We start from the raw sequence: 21,574 nt of genomic DNA on the forward strand, positions 1-21,574 counted from the left end.
CCACTAACTGAACTTGATGATTTGATAAGGAACTAAGTCAGCAGCTGAACTTTTAACATCCAGACTTAAAGAATGAAACTTATTTGGGGAAAAAGAAAGAATACAGTGTTTTGAAAAAGACATGCAGAATTTGAATTTTATTTTGTAGCTAGTGAAAGGTAATAGACAGCTTAACTCTAAGCCTCAAAGCATTTTTACTTCATTATGAAAGCTGCTATTCATCAGTACCTCTAGCACATCCTGCGCAGATAAAAGGGAGGCTACGCAAATGTTAAAATGTTAATTGATAAAATAACCTATTCAGCATTTAAGCGGGTTTTTTGTGGAGATTTACACAATATTCATACATTCTTAGGGATAGCAGGTTGTTTTTTTTCAAGATAACTTTGGGCAAGTCATTGAAGAGCACGGTGAGAGGTTTTGTTAGTAAAGACAAAAGTAATCGTTTAAGAAAAGTGCTACCTTCAAAGACTTTTTATTTTTCACATACTATTTAAACTTTTAATTTTAATTATTATGTGAACTTGAAAAATTTAACCTAAGTAAATATTAGAGTAAATTAATTTTCTCTCAACCGTGGAAAGACATTGAACTAAACATCTAGCTCTATATGTGTAAAGGAACATAACGAAATAAATATGTATAAAGATGGTAGAACGAAAAAATGCAAAATTATGATTGTTTCAGAAAATATCGAAACTTGGCAAAAAAAAAAACCAAAAAAAAAACTTAAGTAAGTTTAGAACTCAGTACTTCTATTGCATCCTGCGCAGTTTAAGATAAAATAAAATTTTATTTCTCATCTGAGTACATGTTGACATGTGAAGTTCAGCTTTTGACAAGTCAACTTGTACTCACAACTTTTCAAGAACTTTACCTAATAGCAATTAAATTGCAAACAGAGTAATTTAAAAAAAAAACTTTTCAACTAATATATCGTAAATTAAAGTCTCTTGTAATGTATAAATTCAGCTGTGTATAATTTCAAATTAATGACAGGACATTTTGGGTTAAACAGAAATTGGGTGCCGATGAAGTTCATGAAGTCAGCACCAAGTTTAATTAAGTCTATTTTCTGTGATTACACTGATGATAGTCACAAAGTTGGAAATGTTCTGAACCATTTACTTAAAAGCGAATTACTTTTTTCAACTATTATTCTCTGAGTCTCTTTGTAAATTTCTATCATCATTTTTCCTGTATTTTTCTTCATCTAAATCTGAAAGTAGCGTGCGCTTTCTAAACAAAGTATATAAATTAAGTATATATAAATATGTTTATATATAATAAATTATCTAATTTGACTAATTTAGAAAATAAAAGTTTATAAAAAAAAAATCACTTTCATGCTCCGAATAATGAAAAAAAAAAAGAAATATTTTTTTGTTACCACTTGTCCAATTGGAACCCAGTCACTTTGACAAGTTAGAATTTTAAAAGGCCATCCTCATTAAGGTGCTAAAGGAATACTAAAAAAAATAAGCTTGCAAAACCATAATTGAAAGTGGGTGGAATAGTTGCTCCACAGTTTCGCATTAATGAAAACAAAAATGTAAAGCACATAAGTTTTTTGGTCTTAGGGCCAACTTGAAAAATCAACAATTTTTAGCAATTTTGAAAGTTTCTGACATTTTTATTTACAACTAAGCAATCTTTAATTTAATTACTTAAATTAGTTCCTCTACACAAGTAAACATGCATATAAAATTTTAGTTAAATGTTAGTATTATACTTTATTGTCAAGCACTTTCATTTTCATTCTGGATTCAATACTAGAACGGAGAAATCTGTCTCGTTGCTCACGGTAAACTGCCGTCGATGCCTCGGCCAACAAATGGATGTTATTTTGTGAACTGGGTGTGGCATGAAAACGTTGCCAAGTTCTTTACAAGGTGGTTGTTTCTGTTTTTAATGCAGTCTTGTAACTCAGCCAGGTGCTTATTCATCGGAGGTTTGCAGCGGTCTTCGGTATTCCAGTTTACGAGAACAATGTAATCTCTGGTATTGAAGCTTAGGTTTGGAGCTCGAAGTCGTAGCAATGTTTCTACTGAGTTTTCCTTCCATGTTGCAAACGTTCGTCTGTAATCTAGCTCTCTGATAGGCTCTCTTTCATCAGCTAACATTGCCGAAAGGATGTATTCAAAATGATGAAACCACTTTTAGCAATTAAGGAAACAACGATCGCTTTGAATTCCGTTTTCAAAGGATTTGCAGTCGCCACATATAACCGAAGCAGTCTATTACAAGCCAATCATCTTGAATGTACTTCTGACTCGGCCATTTGCAACACAGATATTCCGTCAAATTCAATAATCAGATGCATTTGGATGTAATTAGCACACAAACCACAGGAGAAAACGACGCTTTTAATGTAATGGATGAGCAACTTGTTCGAAATTTTGAACTTCTATTCCATCAAAAACTGAAAATTTAATTACTTATAAGAAATTTTCGTGGAAATAATTTTTACGCCAATGACATGGAAGTGAAGTTTTCATTTCAACTTAATTTTCTACATATTGAAATAAAAACATTCTCAGCACAGAAAATCGTGTTTGCTACAAATTTAGTAAAACGTTAGGGGCTTTCCTTATTATTCACTCAGCACAAGTTAAGGACTGAATTAATATTTGCATAAGAGGAAAATAATAAATATTGAAAATTCGAATTCTTGCTTCCGTAATAATTTGAGATAAACTTTCGCAAAGGTGTGTGCCGTAGAAAGAATATGTGTATTAAGATTAGTGAGTACCAAGAATTGACGAAATTTTAGCTCCAGATGGAACAAACTTTTATAGATGGGTTGGGTCATGCACATTTCCGTATAGAAAAGATTCTAAAGTCGAAAATTCAACTTGTGCCTTTTTTTAGCAACTGATTGCTTTAAAATGGAACAGCAATAGGCCAATGAAGCCCCCGACTTGCTCTCCAAAGAGTTTAAAACAACTGAAATATATTAGAATATATGAAATTATATCATATATTATAATATATTTCATACATCATAATTATATATTATAATACATTTCTTATATCATAATATCATATTATAATATATTTTATATATTAAAGTATATGAAATATATTAGAAATATATGTTAGAAAATGAAAAACTTATTTTTAGAACTGGGTATGAAGTGATAGTGTCCTTGATATTGGTGTTCGTGAACTATTCAAAGACACTTTTACATTAACCAAGCTAAAATTCAGACAATAAAACTGATGTTTTCGCTGCTTTAACCATAAGTAATTGTTGTTGTTTATAAACTCCTTATGTAAAAAAAAGGCTGATTTCTCTCATCTTATAAAAATCCCTTATGCTTTTAACAACAATTTCAGAAAGATAAGTAACAGCAATAAACGATTTTTGTAAGGACCTGAAATATTATCACAGAGTATATATACATATATATACATACATATACATATACATATATATATATATATATATACATACATATATATATATACATATATATATATATTTCAGGTCCTTACCAAATCGTATATTGCTGTTACTTATCTTTCTGAAATTGTTATATACTTTACTTAACTCAAAATCTATATCTATTGAAATATGTGTCAATTGACATTTGCAAAATTTAGTACTGAAATAAAGTTGAAGCTAAAATACTGCAAATAAAAGAAAAAAAAACAACAACAAAAACGCGTATCATCTAATGACTTATGAGTAATAAATTACTTGTAATAAATTAAGATTCAAGACAGAAATGCACATAAATGAAATAATTAACTAAGATCCAAGTTTTATTTTATTTTTACATTTTAAATAAAGATTTTTTTTATTTTTATTGTAATGGTTTTTTGTTGATTTTGTTTTTAGTTTGTATGTAGAGTTGTTCAAATGCTTGTCTAAATTGGACTGTATTACCACTTTCAAAAGAACCCTTAAGGAGGTAATAAGTATTATTGCATCCTTAAGGGACGTAAAACACTACTAAAAGTTTGTTAAAAAACACAACTAAAATCTCACACTTATTTAACCGAAAATTTATCTTTTAAATTTCAATTCCCATGACGTTTTTTATTTTCTTGACTGAGAATAAATATTTTTAAATATTGCAGTTTTACGCTTTAGTCATTTATTTAAAAAAAAAAAAAAAATCTCTTCCTACTACAATTCTAAATTTTTTTTCAACTGGTTTCAGTTAAATATTTTCCAAATTATAATAGTTATGGATTGATTTCAAACTGATTTTGAAATATAAGAAAATTGAATAAATTTGTACATTGTAGTTGGTATTTACAATTTAATAATAATACTGCTTTTAACATGCATGCATACATTCATACATACACACATACATACATTCATACATACATTCATTCATACATACATACATACATACATACATACATACATACATACATACATACATACATACATACATACATACATACATACATACATACATACGATATTTTTATATTACTCCCTCTTTCTCAATATATCTTGCATATAAAAATTCATTTTAATTAAAACTAAACATTTTTATAACTAATTTCATATTTTAAAGTGTTAAACAGATTTTTACTTTTAAAATTTAAAAATTAAAAATAAAACGATAACACAGAACAACACCTGCAAATAAGCGTAACAACAACGTAAGCGTAAAAATCACCTTTGCAAATAATTATTTATGAAACCGTGAAAGTTTATTTTAAAATCAAAGACAGCATGGTATCTAATTAAGATGCCGAAATATTACTCAAATTCTTTAAAAATCGAATCTTATCTGATATTGCAAAACACAGGCTTGGTCGGGAAGCGGATCACTCTTGCTTCCCGACCAAGCCTGAAAACACATATTCATTTTATAAATAACCATTTAGTAAATTTTCAACTTAACATTCGTCCACATCTTTAGAAAGATTTAAATCATGAGAGTGTAGAACATCAATGCAACAGATAAATTTATAGAGCGCTTCGCTTAAAACATTTTCATCATCTTCTTCTAACAAGCTCTCATTGTTAGAAAATCTCTTAGCGATTTCTTCATAAAAAGGTTCTAAAAGTATATAAAAGAATAAAAATATAAAAGTATATTACATTTTAAGCTCACTTCAGAAACAAGAAGCCATATAATAATTTACTGATAAATTGTTAAAACAGTGAGGTTATTTTAGATAAAACTCGCCTTTTAAAGATTCATTCAATGGAGATGCAATGAAAGGAGCATCAACATTAGAGGATGAAGAGCTCGCTGCATTCAATATTAAGATTGGACTGGTTAACTTTCTTGCTACTTCTTTTTTGCACTCACATTTAAACCAATCTAATAAATAACATTAACTAAATTTAAAACACAAGCGTAATTAGCATTAACAAGCGCAATTCGTGTAATTCATCGACATGACTTCATCGACATCACAGAACTAGCATTTAGATAAATTGACAACTTGATATAATTAACATTCATATATAATATAATTAATATTTAATCCAAATTAAAACAGACAAATTTTAGTTTGGATAAAAATGTATACCTTTTAAATGATTTGCAAAGGAATCAAAGATTTTAAATTGATCTTCCTGGAGCGCGTTGTTTAAACGAACCACTTTAAATGCATCATTTAGGATAGATATAAACATGTTCATAATTACCCAATTCATGAAAATAGTGAATCCAAAGAAAAAAATGGGACCCAGCACACCATTGGCATTTACAAACTGATAAAAACTAAATTTTCCTAACAATAAACTAATAGCCGATGCAGCTGACTTAAAGAGACTTTGGTAGCCATCCAGCGATTTACCTAATAAGTATTATATTCATCTTAAAGAAATCAACGAGTTAAAGCCACATTTACACCAGGTCTATAAATTAAATAATAATTCAATAGGCTTAAATACATACACACATACATACATACATACAAACATACATACATACATACATACATACATACATACATACATACATACATACATACATACATACATACATACATACATACATTTATAAATTTACTAAAACATTTGAAATCAATAATAAAGCACTCACCAAATATCATATTTGAACATATAACGATTTGAAGCATAATGAGAATAAATATTATGCCTAACATGGATAAAGGGTGCCATGAAAAATTCAGAGCAACTGATAGCATTGAAATATGGCGATTAAATCGCAGCAGCTTAATAAATTTTACAGTGACTAAGAAAGTAATTAATGCGGTAATATGGGTGTAGAACAAGCTCCAATATGCTGCAAATTGAAAATTGATAAACCTTTGAGGTTCTTTATCAGGAACACGTCTCAAAAGATCATCAACAAGTTTGGCTTTTAAATGAAAAAAGCAGAAAAGCTTCAACAACAATACATCATCAAAATTTGTCAAGAAAAAAGCATACAAAGTTTTGCCAGATTTTTTTTTTAAATGAAATTATATCCTGTTTTAAAAAAAACTGTAGGAACAACAAAAATTTTTAACGATAAAAAGGCCTCAAAACAAAAAAAAAAACCTTTGTAAAAGTAGAAAGCCACTTCTAGCAGAGAAAATAAAATCAATGCACATTCAACAAGATTCCAAAACTCTCTGAAGTAATTGCACCCTCTCTTATATAATACTCTGCATTCACGAACAGTAAAAATAAACATCATAAGAATAAATAATATCTGCAATACAGTTTGAGCAACATTGTTATTTGATGTTGAAGTGTATAAATCAAAAGTGGCTGCATCAAAATAAGGTATCATTCCACCAGAAGGTGGGAACTCAAACACAATGGTTACCATGTTAAAATAACTTGTAGCAGCATTAAATAAAGCAAACTCAATGATCACAGCTCTTGTTTGACGATCAATCCATTTTTGATGTTTTAACTGGTCAATAATTTTCTGGTTTTTAAACTTTGGAAAAATATCAACAACATATCCTCCGCCTAAATATGTTTCTAACTTAGTACTAAAAGGATACCCATCAAGCTCCTTAGATGATTGGTACCTCCAAGGCTTTGAGAAAAAAGTAATCTCTGAATTGAATGTTTTTGGTACAGTCCAGTTTAGGGCAAAATCTCTTGTTTCTTCCACAGATGGCTTGTATGCAGAAATACAATCAAGAACTGATAACTTTTCTACTGATATAGCTTTTAAACAGGAATCTAAAAAACAAAATTGAGAAAAAATGTTATGTTGTGACTTATCAAATGAGCAATTGATGTTGTTCAATTAGCTTTGATTTTATAATAAAGCCTGTAAATCAATAAAATACGTAAGCAAGATTAGATAAAAACGGAAGATTTTTACAGTCTTCTCATGAGATATACAATAAGTAAAAAACTCTTGAGGCAAAAAATTTGCTAGCATCAAAAAAAAAAAAAAAAAAAAAAAAAAAAAAAAAAACAAAACAAACAAATAATCAAAAAAATTTTAAATAGACGAATTGCTTTTTCATATTCAATACCACTCACATGTTTTTACACGAACTTGTCTTATTCTTATCCCAGTAACAATCGTTGAGCTAAGGTCATTTAGGAAAAGTTGACCAGGAAAATCCTTTTCATAAGCTCTATTTTCGTTTTTAAACCAGGGATTAGGATACACTTGAGGAAGAAACTGATCATCAAACCAAAGCCAAAAGTCTTTTTGTGATAGAAGCTAAAGAAGACATAAAAATAGTTACACCAAGAAAAACTGAGTAACGAGTTTAGAAGTTGAAAAAAGCACAACGTATTTAATTAGTGTGACAAAAAGTGACTTTTTAGTCATCAGCATGTTGTATTTCAGAAGAACCATCAAGATATTTTAGGTTGTGTGTAAGCAAACTTGTATAATGATGATTTTTGTGTTTTATTAATGATTAAAAAGCATGAATACCTGGATATTGTTCCCACCATCTGATCTAAACTGTGGGTTAAAAAGTCCTTCAATATCAAGAGTTTGAAAGTATTTTGAATTGTCTTGTGACAAGAAAGCAAGAAAAAACACCGTTAGAGTAAAGCAACAGTAGAAAAAAACATCATGAATAGTCGCCTGGATCTTTAATTCTTCTAATTTTGTATCTCTCATTTTCTTTAACAGAGTTGCATCAGGTGGCTTCAAAACAGAACCTGTTTTGTCCAAGGCAACTGGTTCATTAGTGGTGTGAAATATTTTGCCATCAGGTGTTACAACTTTACCTGTTGTAAAACAAACTTATTCATTCTTTTTTACATGGAACTCAAAGCATCTAAATTGATTGAACCCAAATAAACTACTTACTTGATAGCTTTGCATATACACTGGATAACATAATCCCTTCATTGTCAACTATTGTATTGCTACAAAAGTAAATAAACATCATTAGTCCATAATTCCTCTGATTAGTTTTAATGATTAGGAACTAAATCTATATCTCTAAATTAATGACCCACCTAGTTTAGTTTATCTTTTTTACCAATTTTTTTAATGGCAAAAGCACTACAAAAAGCCATGAAGAAGATTTTGATTGGTTGATGTAGAAAAACATCTTGTACCTAAATAAAATTGCAAGCTAACAAATCAAATATTCAGAAATTATTAAAGTTAATAAAAGCTTTTACTAAACAAAAAAAGTCCTCACCATAGAGACAGTTATGCTTGCTAACCAATCTAAAGACTTTTTGTTTCCAAAAGAAATTCCATACAAAGAAATCACAAAACTGCAACAAATGATTGTTACAATACAAATGAACCAAACAATAGACAAAAGCAAACAAGAAATATTCAAACATCTAGGGTTTTCTTTTATAGTGAAGATTGTATTAGCTTCTTCTTTAATGTCTATAAGGTGGTGTTGTTGTGCACTATCTTTAGAATGAAACAAAAAAATGTTATTTACAAACCATAAAAACAAGGCTATAAAATCTGATTAAATTAACACAATAAAAAAGCAACATTATATCAAAGTATAACTTTGATATGATAGAGATACTTTGGCTGTACAAAAGATGTATGCTGAGCAAGTCAAAAGAAATGCATTTAAAAAATTCTCTAAAAACAAGTAATTACTAACAACTGATTCTGATTAACTTTAACTAATGCAAACATTTAGCAATCATAAAAAACTAATTGACAACTACAACCTAAATGTAAATTGTAGTTGTTACCTGCATTACAAATAGATAATCTAATGCGCTTTTTTTCTTCCCTATTCCTAACATCAGCAACCAAGCGAAAGAGCTGAATAAGCAGTAGATTAACTGGAAAGGTAATCAACGCACAAACAACTCCAACATAGATCTTAAAAATATAAATAAATTTTAAAACAATTACTTCAAACAAAAAAGAAAACAAGAGCTGATTAACTAACAAAGTGTAAAGCTTCAATCTGAAATCATAGACTGCTTGAAATAAATGAAATTTATTCAAATACGCAACAATAAATCAGTTACTAGCTTTTAGTATGTGAAGTTAGTGTGATTCACTAAAACAAAGATGATATGGACTTCCATTGCTGAAAAAGTTTCTCACCTGCATCCAAGTAAAAGAAAACATTGCAATTTTGTTTTCTGTTGCTGGATTCCCTGGAGGAACTTTTCCAAAAAACATTGCACTTGCTGTCATTGAAGTCATTGCAAGACAAATAGCAACAGAAAACCGCTGACTTCTGGTAAAGTTACTTAAATGAGAGCGAGTGAATATTGAAAACCATATGTGATCTTCAGTTAGTCCATGGCGTACTTTTGTAGTAAAAAGATAATTAAAGTTTGACAAATCATCAGATCCTGAAGCAGGTATTGCCAAATCTAATGAAAAATCATCTTTGTCAACAGCTACCCAACGATTGGCAATAAATTGAAATTGTTTTTTTGATTGCATATCAGTGATTACTACATTTCTAAATGGATTTTTATCAAAATAATGAATTCAAATACAAAATGTAAAAAAACCAAAAATAGATTGAATAAAAGTTATTTTAAAAAATATTACAATGTAGATAATATATTATTGTATAAAAAATTTACACAGTAAAGTCCTTTCATTTAATTGACATTTGATTTTTGATTGACATTTACTGAAAGCATTAAATTAAACATTGTTTTGTTTGGTTTTAATTTTAATTAACCTGACTTTAATTTTCATTTTAACTTAAAATCATTTTTAAACAGCAGTGCTAGAAGTGTTAAATTAGCATGTCATTATTCATGAGAGTAAGAAAATGTGAAACTATTACCAAGTAGAGTGAAGAAGACAAAACCAAAGATAGAAATTTAAAAATGTTAAAAATAAGCACTGTCTTCATTAACATGAAAACTTTTTTTTGGGCAATCTTTCATACTTAAAGAGTAAAATTAGCTATTCTTCAGTAATACTAACTTTGTGCTGCGAAGTGTCAAAGGTAAAAAAATTCGAATAATTTTTCTTATGGTATTGAGCCAACTGTGCTTTTACCATCTTCTATTTTGTATTTTCAAGTTCATAACAGTAATGCACAACCTTAAATTTTTAATAGTAACCTTAAATTTTTTGTCAATGATGAACCCTTTAGTGTTACAAGTCAAAAACAGTTTTTAGTTTTGAGTATGTATGAAGAAAAAAAAAAAAAAAAAAGTTTTAATTGAAATAATTAACAGTGAACTTTAAGGTACAAATTTTCAAGGTATGCAAGTATAAAACAAGTGAATTTGTAATTATCTCCAATAAAATGAATCAATCTCTAGAATTGGGAACTTGCAAATTAATTAATAACATTTTAACACATTCTACACTTTTCCATATCTTGCCTTTAAATGATAATACAGATGTTTATTTTGACCTTGAAACTCCACCACATTGCATTAAATACATGTATACATGTGTGTATGTGTTCTAATTAAACTGTAGATTGAGATTAGAGCTAGATAACATAACATTCAGCAGATTACATTCAAAAATTAAGAATTTAAAGAAACTATTGAAGAAATTAGTAGCTAATTCAAAAATTAGATCTTGATGGCTGTTTGAAGGCAAAGAAGGAGCTTTTCAAATAAGACATTTTAATTTAATATATTTTTAACAACAATCAAAATAGCTCTTTTTTAAAAAATATAACTCAGATGCTTTAACAACATTAATTACAGCAATAGATATATTCTGAAAATTTGGCAGTTACAATCAAAACCGCAAAACATTTAAGATAAATTCATTTAAGATTACCAGGCATAAAACTGGTGTTCTTGATTTTTACTACTCTAGAAAGTGTTACTACTCTACAAACCCCATAACAGCAAGAAACAAAACAAACATTACAGTCAAAAACAGTATGAAAATCAAATATAATAGATGCTAAAACAATAACTTACAGAACAAAAAAGTTTTGCATGCATAAAATTTTTACTTTCCTGGAAATTTCCTTTTCCAATAGAATTACAATTTCTTTTCTAGTTTTTTACAGAAGGAAATTTATTTTTGGATATTCAAAAATGTAGGAAATTTATGTTTATATAAAAACAGATATATATATATATATATATATATATATATATATATATATATATATATATATATATACATTATATTAACATTAACATATATATTAACAATATACAAAATATATTAACAGATATGTTTACGTATATACACTTAATTGCAAAATTAGTGTACCACTTATAAATTCTAATTTTTTTTGAAAAATATTATGGATTTCTGGATTTGTTAATTACAAAAATGATAATAATGTTTATTGTTATGCCTTTTGTAGGTTTTATTACATTTCTCTTATTTAATTTTGAAATTATAGCAGCTTTTCATAAGTGGCACGTTTTTCTGTAATTAAACCACATTTCTAAAAGAAATGTATGTATTGGTTTTAAATTGTTTTAACAGTAGAAAAGATAATTGTAATTTGAGCAACACATCAGTTCACAATGCAGCATTCTTGACAAAATTTAAGTTGCGATGAATGTGTTGCAATTATTACTTAGTCCAATGAAGAATTATTAAATCACAAACTTGGCAGAAGATTTGGAGTGTCTCACAACAGTCGGTAGGGTTCCACAAAGGTAGAAACCAATGATCATGCTAGACAACATAGCCAAGGCAGATCACAAGCTACCAATTCTGTGGAAAACCAACTTTTAATGCTTTAAACAGAGTGAATGGTTTACTACCTTGAATTTACAACCTTGGGCAGCAGCTACTGGTCCCAGATTGTCTGTTGACCAAAGAAACAGAATGGATTTTGCAAGGAGGCATGATTGGGAAATAAATGCTTTGGGACAGTTCTTATTTACAGATGAGTCAAACCTCTGCTTTGTATGTTCTGATTGCTGCCCAAAACTGTACAGAAGACAAAATGAAAGATAATTTGCTTGTAACATTCCAGAAACCACTTTATATGGAGGTAACTCGTAGATGGTATGGGACAGAATATCTTTAACAGCTTGCACAGAGCTTTTTATTGTTGATGGAGGACATCTGACTTTTCAAGGATGTATAGAAGACGTTTTAGAACCTTTTCTGGTACCTTTTACACTGTAAATTGGAGATAGATTCCTTCTTATGTAGGATCACAAATGGCACATATTGTTACTGAATACTTAAACAATATTAATATTCAAGTTTTTAAGTGGCAAACTTACAGTCCATATAAGAATCTAACAGAGTATCATTGGGACATAATGGGATGCCATTAAAGAAGCCAACATCCACCAAATAACAGCCTAGATGTGCTGGTTAAAGTCTTATCCATGAGTGGGAAGATATCCCTCAAGAAAAAATAGATCTCTAATTGAAAATATGCCATGCACTGTCAGGCTGAAAAAACACTAAGAGGTGGTAACACTAGTTACTGATAAGTCAAAAATATTTCAATTTAATGTATTAGTTTGCATAACAATAATCATTTACTTTGTTTTGTTAAAAGAACCATATTTTTGGTGTTAGTACCTTTTTTCACCATTCTCAAAGAAAATTTTAAAAGTATCATTGAAATAATTGCGTTCATTTGTTCTTTTCTTAATAGGTTTGTAAAATATATGATAATGTTAACAAAAATTAAAACAAATTAAAATGTATTAGTGGTGCCTTATCTTTGTGGTTAAGTGTATATATAGGTATATATATATATATATATATATATAAACATGTAAAACATCTTGCTTTATTTGTTTACTATTTTTACATAAAATTGATCCTGCTTTCATTAAAAAACACACCCTTGCAATAGATAGGTAGTATTCTAATTTCTGAAAAAAGGACCCAATTATTGTGATTTTAACTGAGCAATAAATATATTACATGGGAAAAAAATTTTTTTATTTTGAAAACTAAAGTTGTTTTTGAAAAGAAAAACCGTTAATTTTAAAAATACCTTAAATACCATCCACCTCCAGTATTATCATGCCATAGTCGAATATAACTCAAATCTCCTAAGCAGCAGGATGTTGTCATAATAAAAACATCCACACTGGATCTTAGGAAACATACCCTATTCTCATCACTCAACTGGCGAACTCCTGAATCGTCTAAATCTCCTGTATGTATTGAGTATCAATAAAAAAAACCTCATACAAATTTTTTTATAAAATCCTTGAGATTTTTACAACTTAATTCTTTTCTGCATATTTAAAAGTGTGTGTTCCAATGTAAAACATGAAATAAAAAAGGAAAAAGAAATACCGTATAATGTGATAAAAACATTTGAGTTGGTGCCAGCATGTCTGCGACTGCCAGTAGTAACAGTAATTTCATACAAATAACAATCTTCATGCTTGTTATCAACTAACGGCCGAACAGATGGCTGAAAAATGGTTTTGAGTGAGTGTTTTAGATGTTAATTTCATCACTACTTTAGAGAGATTATAGTAATTGTGAGTTTTAATAAAACTAAAGATATATATATTTAAGCTTATGCAATGAAGCTTGTATACCAAACATAATAATAATAACACAGGCCTGCAATGGTTTTCCTCTTTAAAATCTGAGTAACGTTTTTTATAGTTTCTGATGTGCTGATTACGAGAAAAATAATTTAAAAAATCCATCACGTCAGGATTTTTTCATATGGAATATTTAAGATTTTGCTTTAAAATGTTTGAGCGCCTACCTTTTGAAATGTCTAAAACGTTATTAATTTACTTCAGCTCAATTTTTATTTCATATAAATAGTGTAAGGGAACATAGAAATTAACGCCAATTAGTAATTTGTTAATGACTACATAATAAGTATTAGTAATTCGCATTAAACATGTCAAAAACGGGTCATTTTGCCTTAATTTAGTAATGAGCTCATTATTACATAACGATTTGGTAATATTAACTAATTGTTGTGAATATTATTAGAAAAGGGTGTAATTAAGATAAACCAAAGGATTTTTGTATAAGTACCCGCACTGATTTAGAAATTTAACAGTTGAAGTGCGCATCTTGCAACATAAACTTTAAAATGGCATCGCGAAGTTGTTTAAACTCTCCTAATTGTTTCTGTTATATTTGCGGGAAATTTATGGTGATAAAACAACGAAACAGTATTACAGACTTTGTAAAAAATATTTATAAAAGTTATTTTGGACTCGTTTTAAGTAACCAAGACAAAACTTGGGCACCATACAAAATTTGTACGACTTGTTTATTAGAACTTCGCAAGTGGTCAAAAGGACAGAAAAATAGCTTCAAAATCGTTTCGCCTGTGCTATGGAGAGAGCCTAACGACCATGTTAAAGACTGCTACTTTTGTTGTTGTGACATAACTGGATACAATTCAAAAAATAAAAGGGACATAAACTATCCAAACGTGTCATCAGTTACGCCTGCAATATTTGGCGATTCAAAAATGGTGCAGCCTCTGGTTCCAGCTCTACAAATTGAAAATTCTGACTGTGATATAGAGGAAGAGGATGTACACCATTCTGATCCTGAATTTCATGGAGATTCTGACGCTTGTCAGCTCTTTTCACAGTCACATTTAAACGACTTGACAAGAGATTTGAATCTTCCCAAAGATGCAGCGGAACTCCTCGGATCACGATTAAAAGAAAGAAATATGCTGGCACCTGGTACTTCATTTTCATGGTACCGTCACAGAGAAAAAGATTTTCTTCCATTCTTCGCTGAAGATGAAGATTTAGTGTTCTGTAAAGATATTCCAGGCTTGACGAAAATGTAGGACATTGAATACGATCCTAACGAGTGGAGATTGTTTATTGACTCCTCAAAAAGAAGTTTGAAAGCAGTTCTTCTGCATAATGGGAATACATATGCCTCGTTACCTGTTGCACATTCTGTCCATTTAAAGGAATGTTATGAAAATTTGGAAAAGCTTTTGACTAATATAGCTTATGAGCAACACGGTTGGATGTTGTGTGGAGATTTGAAAATCATAAGCATGCTACTAGGCCAACAAGGTGGTTATACAAAATACCCGTGCTTTCTTTGCGAGTGGGATAGCCGGGATAAACAACATCATTGAACAAAAAAGGAATGGAATCCAAGAACTGAACTAACCCCAGGATTCAAAAACGTACTTAAACAGAGTTTGGTTCCCAGAGAAAAAGTTTTACTGCCACCATTGCACATCAAATTGGGTATAATGAAGCAATTTGTGAAGACTTTAAATAAAGAGGGGGGGGGGGGGAGGGAAGGCTTCAAATATCTGCATTCAGTTTTTCCATCTTTATCAGAAGCTAAGATAAAAGAAGGACTTTTCGTCGGCCCTGATATTAGGAAATTAATGTCGGATGAAAAGTTTGATGAAAAACTTAATGATATCGAGTTGCAAACATGGCAGTCATTTAAGGAAGTGGTGACAAAATTTTTGGGGAACAATAAAAGCTCTGACTATAAAGAAATAGTAGCCAAAATGATTTCCAATTTGGGTGTATTGGGTTGTAATATGAGCATTAAACTTCATTTCTTAAATTCTCACATTGATTACTTCCCAGAAAATGTAGGAGCCGTTAGCGAAGAACAAGGCGAAAGATTTCACCAAGATTTGAAAGAGCTTGAAGTCCGGTATCAAGGAAGATGGAATATCAACATGATGGCGGACTATTGTTGGTTATTGAAGCGCGACGATCCAAACCGGAAATTTAAGCGAAAATCGCACAACCGAAGCTTCCAGGAGAAAAGGACCAGGTTCCACAAATGAAATTTAAATGTTATTTAGACTAGTGTTAAGTTGTTATTATATTTTAGTAGTTTTTTAAGTTAAAAATAATGTTCTGTTTTAAATATATATTTTTTTATGTGAAATCTTCTGTTTTTTTGCTATTTTCTATCTGTGCCTTTTTTGAAAAATCTAGAGGTGATAGAGAAAAACTAAGTACATATTCGTAATCAGCGCACCAAAATACCCTAGAATCAGCTATCAAATTCCAGAGAGGAAGTTATGACTCTCATTTTGCAGGCCTGTGTAATTAATAACACATGACTTGAACAATTCTGTCTTCAGATTCAAATGTTTTGATAAGGTGCTCAGCACCTCATCAAAATATCAGATGAAGCTAGGAAAAAGTTTGTTATTGGACCGGAATAAACCGGAATAAAAAAAATTTGTATGAAGCATTTCTTAGGAATTACATTTTATCAGCGCATTAATAATTATTATTATTATTACAATTATTATTATTATTCCGGTCCAATAACAAACTTTTTCCAAGCTTCATTTATAATATTATTATAAATGGGTATTTCGTTGGGTATTTAGAAGCCTAGGGCCAGTAGCCACAGTTGGTATTAAGTTAAACCTAACTTAACTAAATAAAATTACATCCAATGTTACAAATTTAATAAAATGTTGGGTGAAAATTTATCATACTCAAGAACATTAGCTTGAGCATTATTGCAGTTTGTCTTTGTTTGAACGTAGTACTAAAACCTTATTTTAACAAAATCTAGTGCGAATTTGTTTTAGCTTTTTATGTGCAACTTAGCTTAGTTGAAACTGAGATTTTTGGTAATGGTGGTGCTTTTTTTTTTAATAAGAATAATTTTTTATTTTCAGATGAATATAATCACAAAATAAATTCTCATTAGAAAGATATAGTTATTAAAACGTAAACAAGCAGTTTAACTGAAAAACGTAAACTAAGCAGTTCGACTCCTTCACTGTACAGGTAAACATATGGTAAACATTATGTATGTGTGGTAAACATCTCAATTATCGGAAAAGTTTAAGAACTGTAAAGAGTCGTTCATAGGCAGCTTTTTAAACTTAGGTTTTTCTAAACTTTTTTTATTGATCCGCCGCCAATGTGTCGAGCCAAACTAGATTTTATTTTTCTTTTTAGCCGTAAGAGTTTTTATTTTACATTACGTATGAAATATTAAAAATATGTTAAGCTCAGTTTAAACATGAATATTACTTCTGTAATAAAGCAGTTTGAAAAAGTTAGTTAAGTGCTGTTTTTAAATAGCATTATTGACATTCTCGTTTTATCATGGCAAATTGTCTTTAAATCGAAGTCACTCGTTGAAACCGTATAACCAAATGTTAAAACCTAATATTAAATCTGATTGATTGATTAAGTAGTTTTAGACGGCAAGTTATAAATAATTTCTGTGTAATTGTTGATTATATGTGTTATGAAAAAAAACTATCGATTTTTCTCTTTTAAGAAGAAATGAGTTAACTGAGTTTAGTCGTAGAGTTAACATGACTATTGCTTGAGTAAAATCAAGTAATTTTGTTTTTAAAAAACTTTTTTTCCACGAAAACATATTGGAATAAAGAGAGGCAGCGTTTAACCTTTAATATTTGCCACTGAAGGAATTTTCTTTTTCTGACTTCGTAGTGAGATTTAGGTTATTTAACGTATAAGAAAAAAGTTTTTTATTTTTTTATTATTAAGTTCTTGAAAGTAAAGTAAATAAAACAATGGGCTGCACTTTAAAGGTAGATGTTGGACTTCAGCCTTACCCTTCCCGCACTTTGAGGTTATTACAATAACGCAAGAGAAAAAAAAAGGTTTTTCCACAGATTTAAAACCAGCCTTCACTTGCGATTTCGTAGCTCAGGCTTTGAAACGCTGCTGAAAAATAGTTTTATGGATTGTACAACAAGCATCGAATTGCTGTTTAAAAATAATCCTAAAAAAATTAAGAATAGGTTGCTGGAAGTTTCTAAACATCGTTATCAAGTTCAACTTCAGATCTAAGTGCAACTTAATACTAGCAAAACAAGCCAGAAGCAAGTACCAGTTTCTTAAGAACAAAATCACCTTATATTGTTTTGATTATAAAGTAACTGTACCCCGTATTCCTTTTTCAATTCCTTTTAAAATGTGAAACTGAAAAAAAGATAGAATGCTCGATGTCTCGAAAATTCAAATTTATGACAGTTTGACTAAAATGTTTTTAAGTACGTAGGAAAAGTTAAAAAAAAAAATCTATGACCTTTCAAAAAAGATCGATATGAGTTTATGTAAAGAAAATATATCATGCAACTAATCTTAATAATGTTGATGACGGTAATAATTATGCCGCTCGTTTTCTTAATTCAACAAATCAAGAAAATCCATTCATTGATGCTACTGGTTATACTGCTGTAAAAATGGCTTAAGAAATCGTAAGTTTTGCAAAAATAGCTTGAAAATGTTTAAAATATAATTGGAATAAGGAGTTTTTCAGTATATGACAGGGATCTTTGCTCATGTCTTTTCTGCTTCTCAAATAGTTAAAAGGAAGCGTTAGTAAAAAAGCTTCAGAAAGATGATATTTTAGACTACAAAGAGCATAAATGGTGGTTTTTGAAAGCACAAATGGTTGTCCAAAACAAAATAAAACTTAAAATTATTATCAGAAACTAAATTAACACGTCACACCACGTGATGACTTGAATGATATGTTTAGCTTTCTTTTTTTTTTTTTTTGCATCTTAACTTGAGCTAATATGAGTTTATTTGAACAAAAGGATTATAAATGATCTTTGCTTTTTTTTTAATAAAGTTTATTTTTAACAAATTTCTTAAGTACTTAAATAATATCTAAATATTGAATTTAAATAAATAGATTCCTTTATTGAAAAATTGCAACGGCAAATCGTTTTCTAGCAAAACTCGTGTCTAATTTTATTTGTAGAGCAATTGCGTTTGATAAACTCACTGCGTTTGCTGCGTACGGTGAGGGCGGATATTTTAAGTTAGCGCGGCAGTAGTGTGAATTTTTTTATACAGATAATACGAGGAAGGAGACTTTTTGAGTGTGAAAGTGGAAAATATTTTATTAAGACCTTAGGGAATGAATTTGGTTTAAATGTGGTGTGGGTGTGGTCTGTGCATAACTCATCTATGGTTTCTATAACGGTAAACCCTTAGGCTTCCAACACTTTAGACTTACGTAAGGTAAAAAACAAAATCTTAATACAATTAATACAATATAGTAATTCCTCAATCAAATTATAAGTGAAATGCTAATGATACTTACTTACAGATATTCTCGTTTTATGTAATAGATAATCTCAAATATTCAACTCGCTTGTGTATTCTTTTGGTACTTTTAAATACAGATAATAATATGCAATCATTTAAAAACTTTCTCATACCATTTTGAATTGAGGCCAAAGTGTCTTTCTATATTAAAACTATTCTCAATTTTAAATCTTCTCTTTCTCTTTAAAAAATATCCTTTTACACCTTTACCTTTTTTTTACCAAAAATCTTATTAATAAACTTTTCCTAAATAATTCATTTAGATTTTCTCATAAAATTTTCTCCAAAAATTCATTTGATTTTCTCATAAAATGTGTTTCTAAAATATTCCTAAAAAAAATTTCTACAGTTTTTCAACCTTTCTTTTTCTATCAATCTGTAGATTTTTCTTAAAGCAGGTATTGTCCTAACATAGGCAATATACTTTATCTTCAAGTACGTTTAGTGTGTTTGTTTCGACAGTTCAGTCAGGTTTTACCGGTCATATTTTGATTACTCTATATCTCTGGTCCTGAGTTGGTTGTAAAAAGTATATAAGAGTTGCAGAATTTTTGCAAACCGTTCTAATTGAACTATTATCATTTTATCAGCGCAGTTACAAATAAATTTTCTTGCCATTTTTGCAAAAACTGCAATAAACTTCAGTGTTGTTATTTATTCCTCATGAAATTGTGCATGTGTGTCCACGGAGTACTTCGGTTGTTTCCCACTTTTCTTCGATCGAATATGTTATTTGTTTGAGTCAGGTAATGCTTAAAGATTATGTTTACAAATTCCTTCATTTCCCCTCCTCAAAATATTCCTTTTTGTTGAATGCATAAAGAGAATACGTCCTTATAAGTTGCATAATCTTTAGTTAATTGAACGAATACTTTCTTATCAGTGTTCTCAATCACATACACATTTATAATATTATAGTTATATAAGTTAACCATTTCAAAAGTATATGCTGCGCTCGCATTTCTGCCCAGTTCCCTTCTAAGATTATCAAAGTAAACTACTAATCGCTACTTATACTTAAAAATGCCTTCAAGATTCCCATTTTATTTGGGATTCCACTATGAATAAAAGGTTTTCTACATTTCAAGTTTCCATGTACACTTCCAACTTAACATGTTTTCTGAACTCTCTTTATATAATTGATTGTTTCAGAAGTTCTTGATATTAAAACCCAATAATCAGACTAGGACAATTTTTCTAGTAAATTTCCACTAGTTTTTAGTGAGTGTTCAAAAAAAGTGCAGAGACATCCTTGGTTAAGTGAAATGAGTATGACTGAGATTATCAAACCATTTCCTCAAAGAAATTAAGATTCTAAAAAATTTAGCAGGCGGTGAATTGAAATCGTTGTATTTATTTTGTTGATGAGATGTTTTTTTCCGGGTGAATTTTTTCCTAGGGATTATTTTTTTTAGGGATAATTTTCCCTTGCGGCATTTTTTTTCTGGTGGTTTAATTGCTGGTGCAGTAATTAAATATCAAGATTAACAAATAAAAATGGAACATTTAGTTCCTAAATTAAGTGCTGTTTTTAGTTAACCTATTCAAAATTTAGTTTAGTAGTTAGTAATAGAAAATTCTTATTACCAGTATTTCAAAAGCCAGTTTCATCTTTAAGGAGGTCTTTACCAAAATGATTAGCAATGCGTTTCACACACAACTTAACAATTAAAACGCTTTTATATGTAGGTGTAAAATAACACCCCGGCAGATATTTTTTATGGCAATTAATGCTTTGTAACTGACTATTGTTAATATTTTACATCATTTAATATGTGGTACTTTTTTTAGATGCAAAACACCTCTCCTTAACCGCATTTCAATATTTTCTCATTTAATTTTTGAACACCCTGCGTACGGGGTATTATTTACTCACATTTCAATCAAATAATGAAAAAAGAAACTTCATTATTCATGCATCAATTTTTTATTAGAACAATAAATTGTATATTGTGGGAGCTTCTAACGATGTGGTTGGGGGGAGAAGTAAACATATATAAATACTCTCAAAGCAATTAACTTGCAGGCCTATAGGTGTTTAGTTTAAAAAATCATTACAGTAAGGCGAGTTAAATAAGAGCTAAAGAGAAGTAACTTCCCTGTAATCCCGGTACATTTTGTTCGAGTTCACCAAACACGAGCACAAGCTTTGTTTAAAATAAGCATAAAGTTCTAGCGCACATAATAGTCACACTGATTTTGATTAGGAATGTACTTCCTAAATATTCCTTTTTTTAAATCTTA

At 29.5% G+C, this 21,574-nt stretch overlaps 1 protein-coding gene across 7 annotated transcripts; it reads right to left on the bottom strand.

Moving 5' to 3' along the window:
• Nucleotides 1-4,080: 4,080 nt before the first annotated feature.
• On the bottom strand, nt 4,081-20,988 carry LOC149890538 (polycystin-2-like protein 1). 7 transcript variants are annotated; one of them, XM_090082788.1, is made up of 9 exons: nt 8,378-8,480; nt 8,226-8,284; nt 7,842-8,137; nt 7,436-7,622; nt 6,488-7,126; nt 6,027-6,305; nt 5,509-5,778; nt 5,160-5,297; nt 4,081-5,030 (listed from the first exon to the last, which is right to left on the bottom strand). In XM_090082788.1, exons 2-9 carry the CDS (start codon nt 8,254-8,256, stop codon nt 4,867-4,869), a joined length of 2,004 nt encoding a protein of 667 aa, XP_089938914.1. In that variant the 5' UTR covers nt 8,257-8,284; nt 8,378-8,480; the 3' UTR covers nt 4,081-4,866. The 7 variants fall into 7 exon arrangements, 2 of the variants coding, with proteins under 2 accessions (XP_089938914.1, XP_089938913.1); XM_090082787.1 differs by having other exon boundaries at nt 7,842-8,143; XR_016451034.1 differs by lacking the exons at nt 4,081-5,030; nt 5,160-5,297; nt 5,509-5,778; ... (1 more) ...; nt 6,488-7,126; nt 7,436-7,622 and adding exons at nt 8,566-8,792; nt 9,092-9,224; nt 9,456-9,822; ... (1 more) ...; nt 13,584-13,704; nt 20,918-20,988 and having other exon boundaries at nt 8,077-8,143; nt 8,378-8,479.
• Between the last annotated feature and the right edge of the window lie 586 nt (nt 20,989-21,574).

This window comes from Hydra viridissima, unplaced genomic scaffold, assembly GCF_058129835.1.
Source record: "Hydra viridissima isolate aposymbiotic clone 2 unplaced genomic scaffold, HvirCarnegie_v1 scaffold_3, whole genome shotgun sequence".
NCBI classification, from domain to species: domain Eukaryota; kingdom Metazoa; phylum Cnidaria; class Hydrozoa; order Anthoathecata; family Hydridae; genus Hydra; species Hydra viridissima.

Bases quoted from the DNA above. Each gene is read 5' to 3' on its own strand.
- LOC149890538 (XM_090082787.1), bottom strand. From the start codon at position 8,256: ATGTTATCCAGTGTATATGCAAAGCTATCAA. The intron at 7,127-7,435 runs GTGAGTGGTATT...TTTGTTTTTTAG, and splicing joins ACAAGTTCGTGTAAAAACAT to ATTCCTGTTTAAAAGCTATA. The intron at 5,298-5,508 runs GTATACATTTTT...GTTATTTATTAG, and splicing joins CTTTGCAAATCATTTAAAAG to ATTGGTTTAAATGTGAGTGC.